The sequence below is a fragment of the Tupaia chinensis genome, unplaced genomic scaffold (genome assembly GCF_000334495.1).
Source record: "Tupaia chinensis unplaced genomic scaffold, TupChi_1.0 Scaffold000063_1, whole genome shotgun sequence".
Taxonomy (NCBI): Eukaryota; Metazoa; Chordata; class Mammalia; order Scandentia; family Tupaiidae; genus Tupaia; species Tupaia belangeri.
Window position 1 is genome coordinate 2,995,066 of NW_006159521.1, and position 16,639 is coordinate 3,011,704.

A 16,639-nucleotide genomic window follows, 5' to 3' on the forward strand; every position below is an offset into this window, starting at 1 on the left:
CAGTTTTGAGCCACCGGGTCCAGGACACGAACCACGGTCGACTACGTGGGAGTCCAGCGACATAGCCATTACGCTAACTGCTGGTTCCCAAGAACTGTAAACCTCTGAGTGGCTAGACCTAGTATATCTGAGTCAGCTCCCAGGCTAGAAGAGGAACACATACAGGTAAGCATACACAGGCCTCACAGCAACGTGCTGCTTCTGGCTCTTAACATTCCAAGGACAGAATTCAAAGCCTCTCAAGTCCTCCATTGACAGTGAATTAAGTCCATGTCACATTAATGTGAATTCTAGGCAAGTCTATGAAAGTGAGTATCGTGTATGTTATGACACTTTGGGAGGCTCTGAAAACACTTGCTGCCTCAACGTGTTCACAGCACGGAAAATTGTCCAGGAGAGAGCCTCAACACGTCCATGTTCACGATGCCCGCCATTCCCAATTCTGAGCTTCACCTGAGCTAGTCTCTGTTGACTCTCTGCATCTCCAGGTGCAATCAGAGCCTGCTTGGCTTCTTGGATGAGCATGGCGGAGCCCTCCATCACATCCCGAGCAGAATCTAACATGGCGTGGGCAGCTGCAGGGTCACTCGTCGATGCGGCCACTCCACGGGCAGCCTGGGCCAGTGTTTTCAGAGCTTGGGCTGTCTCTCTAGCTGCTACTCCTAAAGATAAAAGAACAGAACATTTTCTTTAGAGTCCATCTAATAGTCACATTTTTACTTGGGAATAAGCCCCTAGACTAGGGCCTCCTATGGACTAAGACCTGGCACACGGGTAAGCCCCAGATTAATTTTTTTGAAGAGATATTTGCTATAGGGCACATCTGCTCAGCTGAGAAACAGAGAGATAAAGAGACAGAAAGTGAGAAATCACCCCCCCTGGGGGGGGGTGGCCACGCTGCAAATCCTTCTTCTCCATTCTCCCCTTGGGGTTTTGGGCACACTTGCACAAGCAACCAGCCTAAGTTTGAAGCCACCAAGTCTGGGACTCAAACCGTGGTCCAGCAATGAACCATTACACCATCTGCTGGCCCCAAGCACTAGATTAATTTTTATGAAATTTAAATTGCTGTGCTTTTTCAAAGTAGCAGCCCATCCCCTTGTCTCTGGGCCAGTCCAAGAAAACCTGTTGTAAAAAATGAAAGCTAAAGACTACCTCTGCCTTCCCTTACTCCTGCTGCCTCATAGGTCCCTACAGCAGAAACACCAAACGCACGGGAGCAAGTACACGGGACCTCCTTGGGGGAGATTGTGCATCGATTTGTAGGAGGTTATCTAATTTCTCCTTTCTTCCCCATTGTCTCTATTGGGACATATGTCACATACAGTAAAGTGCAGCTTGGAACTAGAACCCACAGACATAGTCACAGGGCCACTTCAAGTGTGTCCTTCCCCAGGCCATACCCCCTCGGACCAGAAGTGATCACGATTCTAACATCTGGACTCAAACGTCGTGTTAATAGATCCCTATAGCATGTATTATTTTGTGTCTGTAGTCCTTCTGACTATACGTAATGCTGTGAGATTCACCCATGGTGTTATGTGTAGCAGTCCCTTCTTTTTTTCTGCTGAGTAGTATTCCGTTATACAAACATACCAACCTTTGTTTATTCGTTCTTCTGTTGATGAATATTCAGGGTGTTTCCTGTCTGAGGCTATGATATATAAAGCTACCAGTAAAGTTCCTGTACATACATTCAGGTATATCACATGAATGATTTCTCTTGGATATAAATGGAGATGTTGAACTGCAGGGTCAAAGAGTAAGGGTATCGTTGATATTAGAAGATTCTAAGAAACAGTTTTCCAGAATAGTTTTACCATTTATACACTCTGCCAACAATGCCTAAGACTTGCAGTTGTTCTATATCCTAGCCAATACTTGGTACTGTCAGCTTTTTAATTTTAGTCATTCTAGAGAGTAAGTACTTGTGTCTCAATTAGGTTTTAACTTTTATATCCTTAGTGAGTAATGATTCTATATACCTTTTCATGTGCTTAATGGCTACTTGGATATCCTTCTATGTGAAATAACTGTTTATCTTCAAATTTATCTCCAAAAATGATGGGACTGGTGATAAACCAGGGGTAGTATCCAGTTCTTTATAATAATAGTGCCACCTCATAGAGAATAAAGCTAATCCTTGCACACTCAAGCAGAGGATAAAGACTGGAGATGTCGAGGCATATACAAAAGAACCTGAAAATCACAGAACGGCCGGCACTTGAGCTCATCTCATCCAACCAGCTCACGGATGAGGCCCAGGAATGAGAAGCGTCTTCTCCACAGACACACTTCCCAAGGCAGCACTAGAACCAGACCTGAGGCTTCTTAACTCCCAGGTTAGGCACTCTTCATAGTCCTCTTTGGAATAGAGAACTAGGAGATTTTGTTGTGAAAACACATAAAACCTGCCTGAACAACACACAATCGGTGTTTCTCTCCTTCATTAAACTTTGAAATGGCTGTTCTCGATAGGACTGAGCTGGAGGGTCTCTAAGAAACAGTGAATGTGGCCTTTAGCAGCCGTTGCTTCAGCTCAGATGCAGCAGGTGGTCTTCGCCTTGCTGAAGACGAGGCTCTGTAATGCAATGTGTGAAAGGCCCCAGATCCATAAAACAAGACAGCTTTGCAACGCTGCAGACTCGCCAATCTGTAAATATTTAGGAAGTCACACAGCTGGGCCATAACTCTGATCTAATCAAGGCCAATCACAGGGCTGCCAATCTATCGTTTATCACATGGCACCTCCGTATGGGTTATGGGATGAAATAATTTTTAAACAAAGCATTTTTCATGGCAGAGGAGAAGCCCAGAAGAGAAAACACAAAGGTAAATAAAGCTAAGGGTGAAGGAGAGAATTAAGTCAAGGTCATTCCATTTCACGCTGGAGCTTTTGGCCCAGGGTTGAAGGAAGTCGATGCTCCAAAAAACGCCAGATGTGGTAGAGACCTCATCTGGCTCTGGATCTGCTGCTAATTAGCTGGGTGGTCTACATCGCTGGCTTTTGTTCTCTGGGCTTCAGTTTCCCACAGGTTTTAGGAGAGGCTGAGATCCTACCTCTGATTCTAAGCAGTGACTTTTAGACCTCTCCTCTGGTCTTGCCATTTATCATATGGACTCTTGAATTCAATTCTCTTTGAGTTGTGTAAGAATACGGAAGAATAAAACATTTGTCATAGGCTATTGGGAAAGACATGTTTATGCAAAAACCACTGACTGAAAAACCTTTTCTAGACTCAGACAATTTAAACAAGGCAGAAACGGAAAGAGTTTGTAAGCCAGAAACGTAAGCTTGTCATTCCATGTGTTTTCTGCTGAGGACTCACTGTGTAATCACAAGGCACATCAGGAGTCCTCTCTGGAGGGATCAGGTTTCCGGAAAAGAGGAAGCCACACCACCAAAAGGAAGAAAGGAGGCCACCAGGGGCCTGAGAGCCCAAGGAATATCTGTATGTGGCTGAATTCACAGCAAAATTCTTACCGGTAACCAGGTCTGCTCGCCAAGGAAACGGAACCCTGCAAGTGAAACTGGTCCCATTGTCGAGTGTGCACTATTGTGTCAGTGGGAAATACTACTCGGGACTCCTGTTTCAATCCTTTGAAACAGCCACAATCCTCTGAAAACTCAGATTACATTCATGGTACTCTTGCCATATGAATCTTAAATGATATCCAGTAGCAGAATCTTAAGACATATGAAGTGATAACCAATATAGTGGCATTTCTTTAGGATGGTTATTGTTCTTTACCAGAATTTGTATGGATTTTTTATTTTTAAGGAGATTTTTGTGGGACCAGCAGTTAGCGTAATGGCTATGTTGCTGAACTCCCACATAGCTGACCGTGGTTTGAGTCCCGAACCTGGTGGCTTAAACTCACGCTGGGTGCATGTGCATGTGAGCCCAAGATCCCGAGAGGAGAATGGAAGAGAAGGGATTGTGGTGTGGCCATCCCCCCGGGGGGTGATTTCTCGCTTTCTATCTCTCTCTCTCTGGCAAGCACGCCCCATAGCAAAAACCTCTCAAAAAAAAAAAAAAAAAAAGAGTGATTTTTGCTATAGGGCATGTGTACTCGCTGGAAAGACAGAAAGACAGGAAATGAGAAATCACCCCCCAAGGGGTATGGCTATACTACAATTTCTTACCCTCCATTCTCTTCTTGGGATTTTGGGCACATGCGCACACGTGCCCACGCTCAGTTTTTTAAGCTGCTGGGTCCAGGACTTGAACCGCAGTTGACTATGTGGGAGTCTAGCAATGTAACCACTATACTATCTGCTGGTCCTTGATGTAGATTTTTTTTTTTTTTTTTTTTTTTGTCAAGACAGTATTGGGAGACAGGCAGCTAGCATAACAGCTATGTCCCATGTAGCCGACCGCAGTTCAAGTCCTGGACCCGGTGGCTTAAACTCATGCCAGGCGTGTGTGCGTGTACACCCAAGATCCCAAGAGGAGAATGGAGAAGGGATTGCAGCGTGGCCATCTCCCCCTGGGGGTGATTTCTCGCTTTCTGTCTCTTGTCTCTCTCTTTCTGTGAGCACACGCACCCTATAGCAAAAACCTCTTCAAAAAGAAAAACAAAAAACAAACAAAAATAACAACAACAAAAACAATAGTACTAGAGCACATGGCAAGTTTACAGGTAACCATGTACAACATAAAGCTTTAATCTGTTCCAAAGCATTTACAAAATATCCTGTCTATGTAATAGATTCAACTACATAGAAATGCATTTAGAAGATTACGTTGGTCAAACAAGGGCACACTTGCATTAGAATGCAGCCCAATGTAACTCCTGGTATCTCACACACTTCAGTAGTGGACAAGGAAGACGAGACCAGGGAGAATTTGCCCATACTTACTCTCTCTTCTCTTGCTTTCCACACATTACTCAAGTTTCCTGAAAGTGCCTTCAGCAAGGAGAGCAGTGACCTCCTTATTCTCAAAGCTAATGGACGCTTCCTAAGTTCTTCCCTCACATAATTTCCTGCACTTCTATTCTGATGGCTTCAGAAACATTTCTTTCTGCCTACTTCACAGCTACAGTTCTCATTTCTTTCAAAGACTTCCATTACTCGGGACCAGCAGTTAGTGTAATGGCTATATTGCTGGACTCCCATGTAGTCAATTGTGGTTTGAGTCCTGGACCCGGTGGCTTAAACTTACACCGGGTGCGTGTGCGTGCGTGCCCAAGATCCCGAGAGGAGAATGGAGGAGAAGGGATTGTGGTGTGGCCATTCCCCCTAGGGTGATTTCTCCCTTTCTATCTCTCTCTCTCTCTGTCTGTCTGGCAAGCGCAGGTACCCTATAGCAACGGGTGCCCCAAAAGAAAAAACCCCCCAAAAAAAAAAAAAAAAAAAAAAAGAAAGAAAGAAAAAAGAAAAAAAGAAAAATGAAAGACTTCCATTGCTCGGCTTCCTCCTTATCTAGCTGGTGTTTCAGGGCTACAGCTAATAAACTTTTCCTCGCCCATAGGTAAACTGACCTATTAAAACTTTCATACTTTTGATCATTATTATTTTACTAAGGATTTTGAAATCTGTATCTCCAGCAGCTCAGCTGTCTCTACCTTGTCCAAGAAACAAAGATCTGACTGCTTAATGACATCTGGCCTTGCATATCCTCCAGGCACTTTGAAAAGAATACATTTAGGGACCAGCAGTTGGCGTAATGGCTGTCGCTGGACTCCCATGTAGTTGGCTGCGGTTCAAGCCCCAGAATGGGTAGCTTAAACTCACACCAGGCATGTGTACGTGCATGCTAAAGATCCTGAGAGGAGGAGCAGGTCTTGCAGCGCGGCCATCTCCCCAGGAGGATGATTTCTCGCTTTCTGTCTATCTCTCTCTGTCTTTCTGGCGAGCACACATGCCTTATAGCAAAAACCTCTCCAAAAAATAAAACAAAACAAAAAAACAGAATACATTTAGAGCTGACCCTGGCATCCTTTAACTTCATCCCAGCTCTACTCCTCCCAATGGCCCAATGCTTCCTTCAGAGTGATTCATACAATTCTTCATTCGGCAGTTGGGTGAGTCACTGAGTTTTGTCCATGCTAGCTTCTTTTTCTCCAGCTCTGCCAACTTCTAACACATCACCAAGAACAGTCAAGTTTCTGCTTCTCTTTTTAAATTTTTGCTATAGGGCATGTGTGCTTGCCAGAGACAGAGATAGAAAGAGAGAAATCACCACCCCCACGGGGATGGCCGCACAGTAATCCCTTCTCTTCCATTCTCTTCTTGTGATTTTGGACGTTCAAGCTGCTGGTCAAGGACAGCTGTGGCATCCAGCACCTTATTCCAACCACCAGGCCACCTACTGGCTCCAATTTAACAATTTTCAGTCAGCTCCATTCCTGCAGTTTTATGGTGATCTGCCCTTAAGAAGCAAAGACTAATTCTATGTAACAGGGTTCCTCAACCCACTCATGGCCTGTTAGGAAGTGGACTGCACAGCAACAGGTGAGCAGCAGGTGAGTGAGCACAGCTGCTCCCCATTGCTCCCACTGTCACATCAGCAGTGGCATTAGATTCTCATAGGAGCTGTGCATGTGAAGGATCTAGGTCGTGAGCTCTGATGAACAATTCTCACTCTGCTTCCAGTCTTTGGAAAAAGTGTCTTTCATGAAACTGGTTCCTGGTGCCAAAAAGGCCAGGGACCACTGCTATAGAGGGAAGGAAACACCGTTCAAGGCCTCAAATTTTCTCTGCAATTTAAAATACCAATACCTTAAGAAAAAACATCGGAAACACCAGAGGACAAGATGTTGGCTGAAAACCAGGGAGGTGAGAGGAAACCAAACAATATAAACAGGCCGACAGGTGATCCAGGTATTAGAGTTTCTGAACTTAAACTTTAAGTACAATAAATATATTGAAGAAATTTGATGTCAGGATATAAAATTTCAGCAGAGAAACAAAATGACAAGACAACAATCAAATAGGTATTCTAAAACTAAAAAATATGGCATTTAAAATTAAAATATCAGTAGAAGGGGTAAAAGCAAAATAGACACAGCTGAAGAGAAGAACAATGAACTGGAAGGCAGGTCAAAAGCGAATACTGAGAATAAGGTCTGGAGAGAAAAAATGAAAAAGAAGAGAGCACAGGAAATGTGCAAAACATAGTGAAAAGGTGAAACATGGTATATACCACATGTTTGTGGCATGAAGTCTACAAAGACAAAGAGAAATGGGGCAGAAGCAATATATATATAGCTATTAAATTAAATTAATTCTTTTTAAGTGTGTGTGTGTGTGTGTGTGTGTGTGCCATAGGGCATGTATGTGCACTTCCTGGAGAGAGATGAGAGAGAGAAAATGAAATCACCTTCAGGGGATTGGCCATGCCACAATCCCTTCTTCTCCATTCTCCTCTTGGGATTGTGGGCACACATGTATGTGCACCCTGTGTGATTTCCAAGCTGCTGGGTATGAACCACAGTGCACCATGTAGGAATACAGCACTTTAATCACCATGCCACCTGCTAGACCCCAGAAGCATAATTTAAAGACACAAAGGTTGGGGCCAGTAGGTGGCATAGTGGTTACAGTGCTGGACTTTCACATGGCTGACTGCAATTTGAATCTCAGACCCAGCAGATTGAAAAATCACACCAGGTATGTATGCATGCATGCATGCTCAAAATCCCAGGAGATGAATGGAGGAGAAGGGATTACTGTGTGGCTATCCCTGCTCGGGGGTGATTTCTCACTTTCCCTCTTATTGTCTTTCTCCAGTGAGCACAAGTAGTATATGGCAAAAATCCTAAAAAAATATAAATAAATAAAATGATAAAGAAAGATACAAAGGTTGAGACTTTTGAAAACCAATATAAAACGTCAAATCCAATTTTCAAGGAGCTCTACTACCCAAAGGTTGAAAACCCAAGAAAATCCCTCTAGGCACATTACTTGAAAACTGAAGAGTGAGAAAATTCAAAAAGCAAGCACGTGACCTTTATAGCTGACTTCATCACAGGAATAAAGGAAGCCAGAAGATAATGAAATAACATTGTCAAAGGGTTGGAAGAAAATACCTGTCAATCTAAAATTTTGGAATAGTGAGATTATCCAAAACAAAGTTACTGTTAGACAAACAAAATCTGAGACAATCTTTCACAAATTCACTCATACTGAAAAAAAAAAAATAGAGTTTTCTCTTCAAGTAGGAGAGAAATGATCCCAGATGGAAAGCACATGGCAATACTGAAGGAATGAACGGCAATAGATAGGGTAAATATGGGGTACATCTAAATGAATCTGGATGGTAAGAAACAATATTGAAACTGAATTGGGCCAGCAGGTGGCATGGAGATAATTGCGCTGGATCTCTCACGGTCAATTGTGTTAAGGAGATTAAAATATTTGTAGAGGGACCAGCAGATGGCATAATGATTATGTCACTGAACTTCCATGTAGTCACCTGAAGTTCAAGTCCTGTATCCAGTGGCTTAAAACTTATGCTGGGCACAAGTGTGTGCATGCCCCAAATCCCACTATTAGACTGGAAGAGAAGGGACTGCAGTGTGGCCATCCCCTCTGGAGGGTGATTTCTTTCTTTTTGTCTCTCTATTTCCAGAGAGTGCACATGCCCCATATCAAAAATCTCTTTTTTTTAAAAAAAATATATGTATGTATGTGTGTATATACATATGTATGTGTGTGTATATATATATATGCGCATGTGTATATATATATGTATATATGTACACACACACACATACATATATACTTGTAGAACTAAAACACAACAATAAATGAGTTGAAAGAAAGGTAAACAAAGTTTAAAGTGCTCTAAGATTCTTGAGCTATCCAAGAAGAGGTAAACAGAATTAAAATTTAAAGAAAACCGTGAATGATATACAAAGCTTATCTTTCATAGTCTGGCTTGCTTCGCTTAATATTAAGTCTTCCATGTTCACCCACTTTGTATCAAATGTCAGGGACTTATTTTTTTATGGCTGAGTAGTATTCCATAGAGTACAAGCTTTCTATGTCCCCACTCAACATATACAAACTGTCTGTATCCTATAACAGAAACGGAAAGACTGGAAGGTATATCAGTAGGAGAGCAACTGCAGACACTAGAGATAGCATGGGAAGAGAGGGGTAATTGTGGGTGGGTAATAGGGGGAAGGAGGGAGAGGAACAGGGAAAAAAAACAAGTAATACATTTGATTGACACAAAAAAGAAAAGTTATATGCTGATGATAATGTATATGATATTGTCTTTGTCTTGACTGATATGCACTGTATTCATGCTGGGAAAAACCATGATGTACACTATAAAGATGTATAGTGATTAAATGTAAATTTTATATATACATATATATATATGTATATATAAAAGAATATTGAATGAGTGTGCAACTAATAAGCAACTCAAGGGGAAGGAAACAGAATTTAACAAATGCATATGAATCTCAAGGCAAGAAGAGAGAGAAAAAGAAACTTACCATAGGTAGGACACATAGAAAATAGAAGATGATATTCAAACCCCAGCATATTAGTAATTACATTATATGTGAATAGACAAAATATTCCACTTGGAAGAAAAGGATTGTCACACCAACAAATAATCCCTCTTCTACCAAAGAAAAACTACAACTTTACAGGATATACATTCAATATAAAGACGTAGAAAAATGGACAGTAAAAGGATAAGAAAAGGTTTATCATGCACATACTAAGCAAAACAAAGGCTCTGTGCAGAAAATTATAAAACTGTAGCAAGAGAAATAAGACTAAAATAAATGGAAGAAAAAAAAATACCATATTCACAGATTAGAAGACTCAAAGTGTAAAGATGTCAATTTTCCCCAAACTGATTCAATGTAATCCCAATTAGAAAGAAAAAACCAAAAACAAACTCGGGATTTTTTTTTTTTTCTGTAGAAACTTACAGGTTGATTGTATTTTTACATTAATCTTATTAAAGGCCAAGAATAGTCAACACTAACTTGAGGAAGATCAACAAAACTGGAGAATTGACATTACCAGACATTAAGACTTAGGATAGAGACCAGCAGATGGCATAATTTTAGCATTGCTGGACTCCCATGTAGTCGAAAACGGTTCAAGTCCTAGACCTACCTCGTGGCTTAAACTCACACTGGGGGTGTGTGTGTGTGTGTGTGTGTGTGTGTGTCCGTGCCCAAAATCCTGAGAAGAGAATAGAGGAGAAGGGACTGTAGTGTGGCCATCCTCCCTAGGGGGTGATTTCTTGTTTTCTGTTTCTTCATCTCTCTCAAAAATCTCTCTTAGGAAAAAAAACAGAAAAGACTTAAGATAAAACTGTAATAATTAGGAAAGTATGGTAGTGATGTAAGACCAGGCATTTAGACCAATGGAAAAGAACAGAAATACCATGACCAGACCCACACATATATGTTCACTTACATTCACAAAAAAGTGGCACTAAAGACCACTGGGGAAAGGATAGGCTTGTTCATCAGCAGTGCTCTGTCAATGGATACATCTCATGCGTGTGTGGGAGGACTGGGAAACTGCTGCACATATGCAAAACTCAAGTCCACATAGGTCATCATTTTTTATTTATACTCTGTAATTACCAGTAGGTGTATGAGCTCACCAGAGAGAAAGAGGGAGAGGGAGGAGAGAGAAAGCACTCCCAATGGGGCATGGTCACACTACAATCCCTTCTCCATTTCTCCATCCTGTCATGATTTTGGCACCCACGAACACATGCCCACAATGTTTTTAAGATGCTGGGGCCAGGATTCAAACTGTGATGGGCTCTGTGGGGTCTAGTTCCCTTAACCATTAGGCTGCAGGGTCAGTCTGGAGTGTTGCTCTGAATGTGAAAAGTAAAATAAATCTCTAGAATACAACAGAAGAAAATAACTCCATGATCTTGGGTAGGGAAAAATGATGAAATAGGACACATAAAGTACTAAGGAAAAAAACCAAGAAGAAACAATAAACAGACAAAAGAATGTGAAGTTCTCCATTGGAAAAAAACATGTTCAATAATTTTTCATTATAAAATAAAGGCTAAAAAATAAAACAAACTGTAAATTGGATTGTATTACAATCTTAAACACCTTTCATTTATTGAACAACCCTTAGAAGAAAATTAAAAGGCAAGCTACAAGATACAAGATATACATGTAAGTGACAAAGAATTTCTATAAACAAGGAAAAGACAGATAGCTAGATAGCTCAAGTTTTAAAGAAATGGGCAAAAGACACAAACACATACTTCACAAAATGGCAGCCAACAAATGGAAGGCTCTCAATCATGGTGCAAATCAGATAGAATGGAAATTGCAACCATAATGTGGTGCTAATACACACCTACCAGAATGGCTAAAACTAAAACACTGACAATACAAAGTGCTAACAAGGAGGTAAAACATCTGAAATATTTACACACTGATGGAAGACGAACACTGAACATACACAGCCTCTTACCCAGCAACGCCACACCTACGTGTATGTCTAAAAAATGCTTATGTTCACTACACAAAATGTACTAGACTTATTTATAGTAGTGTTTTTTTGTCTTGTTTGATTTTTTTTTTAATAACCAGAATACCCACAGTATAACACCACAGGCATTCAGAAGACAATAGAAATATATTAGTCTCACAAACATTACGCTGATGAAAGGAGCTAGACACAATAGACACAAAGGGTACATATTGTATGATTCCACTTATTCATAGTTCAAAATTAATCTATGCTGTTAGAAGTCGTGGTGTTCACCGGAGAGACAGAACAATGACTGGGAGGAGGCAGGAGGGTGCATCTGTGATGCTGAAAAATATTCTACTCACTCATTTGGAGGTGACTTCTTGGGTGTGTTCAGTTTGAAATAAATTGTAAAGGTATCTACTTAGAACTTATGCTTTCTGTATGTTTATTATGTCTTTTTTTTTATTGCTTTAGAGCACATGCATTCACCAAAGACAGAGAGAGAGTGAGGGAAAGTGAAACATCACCTCCCAGAGGGGAAGGCCATGCCACCATCTTTTCTCCTCCCTTCTCTGCTTGGGATTTTCAACATGCGTACACACGAGCCCAGTGTTATTTCTTTTCTTTCTTTCTTTCTTTTTCTTTTTTTAAGATTTTTGTTGTAGGGCATGTGTCTTTGCTGGAGACAGAGAGAGGGAAAGTGAGAAATTACCCCCCAGGGGGATGGCCACTCTGCTATCCCTTCTTCATTCTCCTCTCTGTATTCTGGGCCTGCACATACACATGTCAGGCATGATTCCCAAGCTGCTAGATCTGGGACTTGAACTGCAGAATCAGCTATGTGGGATCCAGCTGCCTTAACCTTCATGCCACCTACTAACCCTTGTTTACTACAATTTAATAATAATGTATATTTCAAAAAACGTTAAGCACAACTACTATATAATGGCAACACTAAACCGTAATCTACTCTTCTTCACCTGATTCCTACCCCTAGGGTCACTCAATTCTTTAAGCTTTCTTCTAGTATTTCATGTTTTCAAGTACTATGCTTGGCTTTTAAAAATTTTAGATACACATAGATGTCCCACTATGATCGCGTTTCTTTTATGGATGGCTTTCTGCCTTTCTTAGAGTTGATAATCACACAATCTGCTCCCAATTCAGACTTAGGGCCACCTGGTCACCAGCACCCAGTCACCCCTACTCATCCCTTAGATCTAGCAGCATGACTCAGATTGCTTGTTGCTGGCTTCCCTGGTCCCAGACATCCTTAGATTTTCATTTATTTGGCTCTATCAGTTACCATTCTGTCTTTTTTGATGTTCAAAAATTTCACCGAAATCTTGTCCATTGTCATCTCGTGTTCTCTTTGCCTTTACTATTCCTTTACTTTCGTGGGACTTCAGGGGTTGGAGATGGTTCTGGAAGTCTATGATTCCTAACTGTTTATAGTCTAATAGGAGCAACCCATAATTATTAGGTTGTCAGGGAAGTCATGACACACTTTTGCATAGAAAAACACACCATGACTTTTACCACCACATACTGTTTTGGGGGGAATCACACTGTATTGTTCTTTGTACCTTTAGTATCAAACCGAGTAACAAGCTTATGGAAAATGCTTGAAAGATAGGTGGCGAACTGCTAAAAAGAAAAGTCAGATTTACCATGAAAAGAATGAGTCCCCCGCAGAGGTCTACCTAACCCTGGCTATACGGCATCAAGCGGGCATGAGAGTCTCACCTGTGTAGTGCTCGTTGCCTTGAGCGGCACAGGTCAGGAGCTGCGCCATGGAGGATCCCACTGCTTTGGATGTGCTGCCCAGGTCCTGAGCGCATTTTTCCAGCTACGAGAATATTCGAGGAGGAAGAGAACTTAGAAGAAAAGAAGCATCCACTGAGGTCTTGGTATAATTTACAAAATAATACACATCAAACCTTGGCCCTCAGCTGTCTCCCGCCCTATATATCAACAGTGCTGAGAAGAATTGGGTGACCCAGGGAGAAGGCCCCAGTTCATAAACAAACAAATCCGGGGGCCCACTGCTGCTCCTCCCCCCCAGTTACTAGCCATGTAAGGTAAGTTCCTGGACCTCTCCGAGTCTCAGTATTCTGAGGAGGTCATAATACCTAGCCCGGAAGGTTTCCAGAGAAGAACATAAGTTCTAGACAAATGGTAGCTATTAGTATAATGCCTTTAGGAGCTAATTTAGAAAGTCTGCAACAAATCCTTAGTGGGAATTAATTATGCCTTGGCAGGAAGTGGGCAGACATCCAGCTGCACCACCTTCCTGGCATGTGGGACCACTAACGTTGCTCTATTTGATCATGATACTTTGAGGAGTTCCAACTGGAAGGAAATGCAATAGAAGTCAAGGTTTGCAGGGGTGAATGAGATTATGAAAATAGACGAAGTGCTTGTTTCCCATGAACAGCACGCCATCCTGCTTTGCAAACTGAGAAAAGATTTAAAAACAAAAGTTGGTAAATGTCAAGGGCATGAGTAATTATTTGATTAAGATGAGAACAACAGTTCGGAAGAGAAATTCTAGGTGTATCTTAAGAGTGCAGAAAGGCATCAGAGGACATATGCTTTTTATTTTTAATTTACCTGAGGGTGCATGTGCTCAACAGAGAGGGAGAAAGCTCCTCTCCAAGGGGTATGTGCATGCCACTATATCTTCTCCAGTTCTCCATCCTGTCAGGATTTGAGGCATGCATGCATACCTACGTGGATGTTCTTCACACCAAAGAAGCTGGGATTCAAACTGTGCTCAGCCATGTGAGATCCAGCTCCCTTAACTACTAGGCTACGGGACTGGCCCAAACCTATGCATTTTTAACCCTGCAACATGTTTCCCAAGAGAAGCAGTGCCTTCAAGTAAGAGAGAGCCTGGTCTATCGTGGCCAACAATGAAATACTTGAAAAAACTTGCCAGAGGGTACATGGGCTTGCCACAGAGAGAAGACAGAGAGTGCAAGCAAGAAAGCCTCCCCCATGGGGGATGGTCATGCCACACTCCCTTCTCTTCCACTTGTCCTTTTTGGGACTTTGGGCATGTTTTTCAATCTGCCAGGTCTGGAACTTGAACCATGCCATCAGTCATGTGGGATCCAGCTGCCTTAACTACCATGACACTGGCTGGCCCAGTACACACATTTTTTTTTTTTAAAGGGAAAATAGTTTCTTTAAAAATTGCATGGTGTTTCTTGCATTCTAAATAGCCAGTAAAATTAGAATTCATGTCATGCCAGCCTCTCTTGGGCTCCTGAGAGTACAGGAGCTTATGAAAGGACACCTGGTTTGCCTTGCCAAGCTGCTGTCAGAAGCCAATCCCAACTCCATGACTAGCTGGGTGACAGTAGTTCAGCAACAACCTCTGAGCGTGAGAGGTTAATCATTGTCTTTACAACATGGAGTGGCGTGATGGAGTATTTTCTAAGTGCTTCCAGTGTACCTGGCATTGTGCTATGGTCCTTCAGCTTCTCCTGAAGTCCCGTTAAAAGAAGAGATTTCTGAAAGCCCTCAGTTCACTCGAAAGCAGCAGTGATTAAGAGGAGAAACTCGCAACATGGGTGCTGAAAAGCTTGGGTATTAGAAACCTGTAGATTTGTATCCAAATCTAGTCCTACCATGAACCAACACTTGCTGGAACTAGTGACAACCCCAGTGCCTCTGTTTTCTCAGTCAGTGAGATAATAAAAGTTGCTATTTAAGGTTACTATCAGGATAAAATAGTCTGTATATGTACAGGTACCATTAGGTCATTTGCAAACATGGCTTTACTGTATTAAAGTGCTTCACTGATGTCTATCCCAGTGCTTTGCATTAAGTAGAAAAAAGAAAATTTTTAAGTTTCATTTATTTCTTGAGAGAGAAAGAGATAGGTAACTCCAACAGGGTCCTCACACTGCAAACCCCCAGACTCAACCAGCCAGGATCATGGACACGTGTATGCATACCCAATGCGTACAGGAAGACCTGGGGATGTGAACCTACGACCTTCCCATGTGGCCCCAGAATCACGGAATATTGGATTACCACTGTGCCACCATGGCTGGTCACATTAAATATTTTTTTTTTACAAAAATGACTGTTACTAATCTCTTCTGTATTTATCACTATAACCTCATTACTCCCTGTTTCGTAGCTGATATACTCAAGACACAGAGGAGATATGGGCCTTGTCTCCAGCTAGTTGATGACACATCTGGGTCGGGAAGCCAGAACTCCTAGCTCCAAGCCTAATTACTCAACTACACTGGGGATTCTTTTAAGAAAAAGGCCACAAAATTAGAACGCTGGCCTGAAACACTGGCATTTGTTTTGTTTATGAAAAAGAGCAATACGTATTGATAGATACCCGATCATTCCCAGCCAAACCTCAGGAAAGTACTTGCTGAACCACCAGCAGAGGCCGCTCCCTGCAGGGCCATCTCTATCTTAATATGGTTCTAAAGAAGTGTGTCTGTCCTAGGGCTCTGCATTCAAAGTGCTTCAGAGTCAGGCCTGCCCTAGCTTCTGAAAACGCCTTGACCTGATCCTAACTAAAGTAGACCCCAGGCCCCAGCTGCCTCTCACAGCTTACCGTTTCCCCTGGCAGTGGTTTCAGCTGACTCTCCCCGGCAGCCATCTTGGCATCTTGTAGTTCATTCTTAAGCGTCTGCACCGTGTTCAGAGCCGAATCGATTTCCATAGGACCACAGGCTTCATGGGCCTGTTGACAGAGTGGGGAATATGTATACACTGTCTGCTTGGCAAAAGTGTCCCCAATACTTTGCAGCATATGAAACGCCTCTGTATATACCCTGTGATTCTCCAGATCTCGCTGCAGGAGGCAAAGGCAGCAAGTGTTTCCCAAGAGTACAAAATCATTCTCAGTGAGGACCTCAGTCTTAACTTGCCTTAAAAATCAATTATGCATGTCTCATAATGGGATATACTTAAAGTCTCTTTGAAGCTATTTTTATCCTAAATGCACTTGTCTGTCAGCTTAGAGGATCGTTTTTTCACTGTGCCTGGGTTCTAGAAACAAGGCAACCGGTACAATGTGTGTGTGTAGATAGAGGCTTAGGAAAGGAAACACGGGGCGAAGGGATGTGTGAGTGAACAGACAAGTGAATGAATGAGCAAGACTGTGGGGGCAAGTCTGTTCCACCTTAGGGATTCTTTCTACAAAATTCTAGATTATGACTCTTT

The 16,639-nt window shown here is 42.0% G+C and overlaps 1 protein-coding gene across 1 annotated transcript in view; it reads right to left on the bottom strand.

Annotated features, from left to right (window-relative positions):
- TLN2 (talin 2) overlaps positions 1–16,639 on the bottom strand; it is a gene marked incomplete in the record, with an annotated part of 559,462 nt that overhangs the window by 132,386 nt on the left and 410,437 nt on the right. Inside the window, 3 exon segments of the mRNA XM_014593350.2 lie at positions 454–662; positions 13,184–13,286; positions 16,029–16,157. Of these exon segments, the coding sequence (XP_014448836.1) occupies positions 454–662; positions 13,184–13,286; positions 16,029–16,157 (441 nt within the window).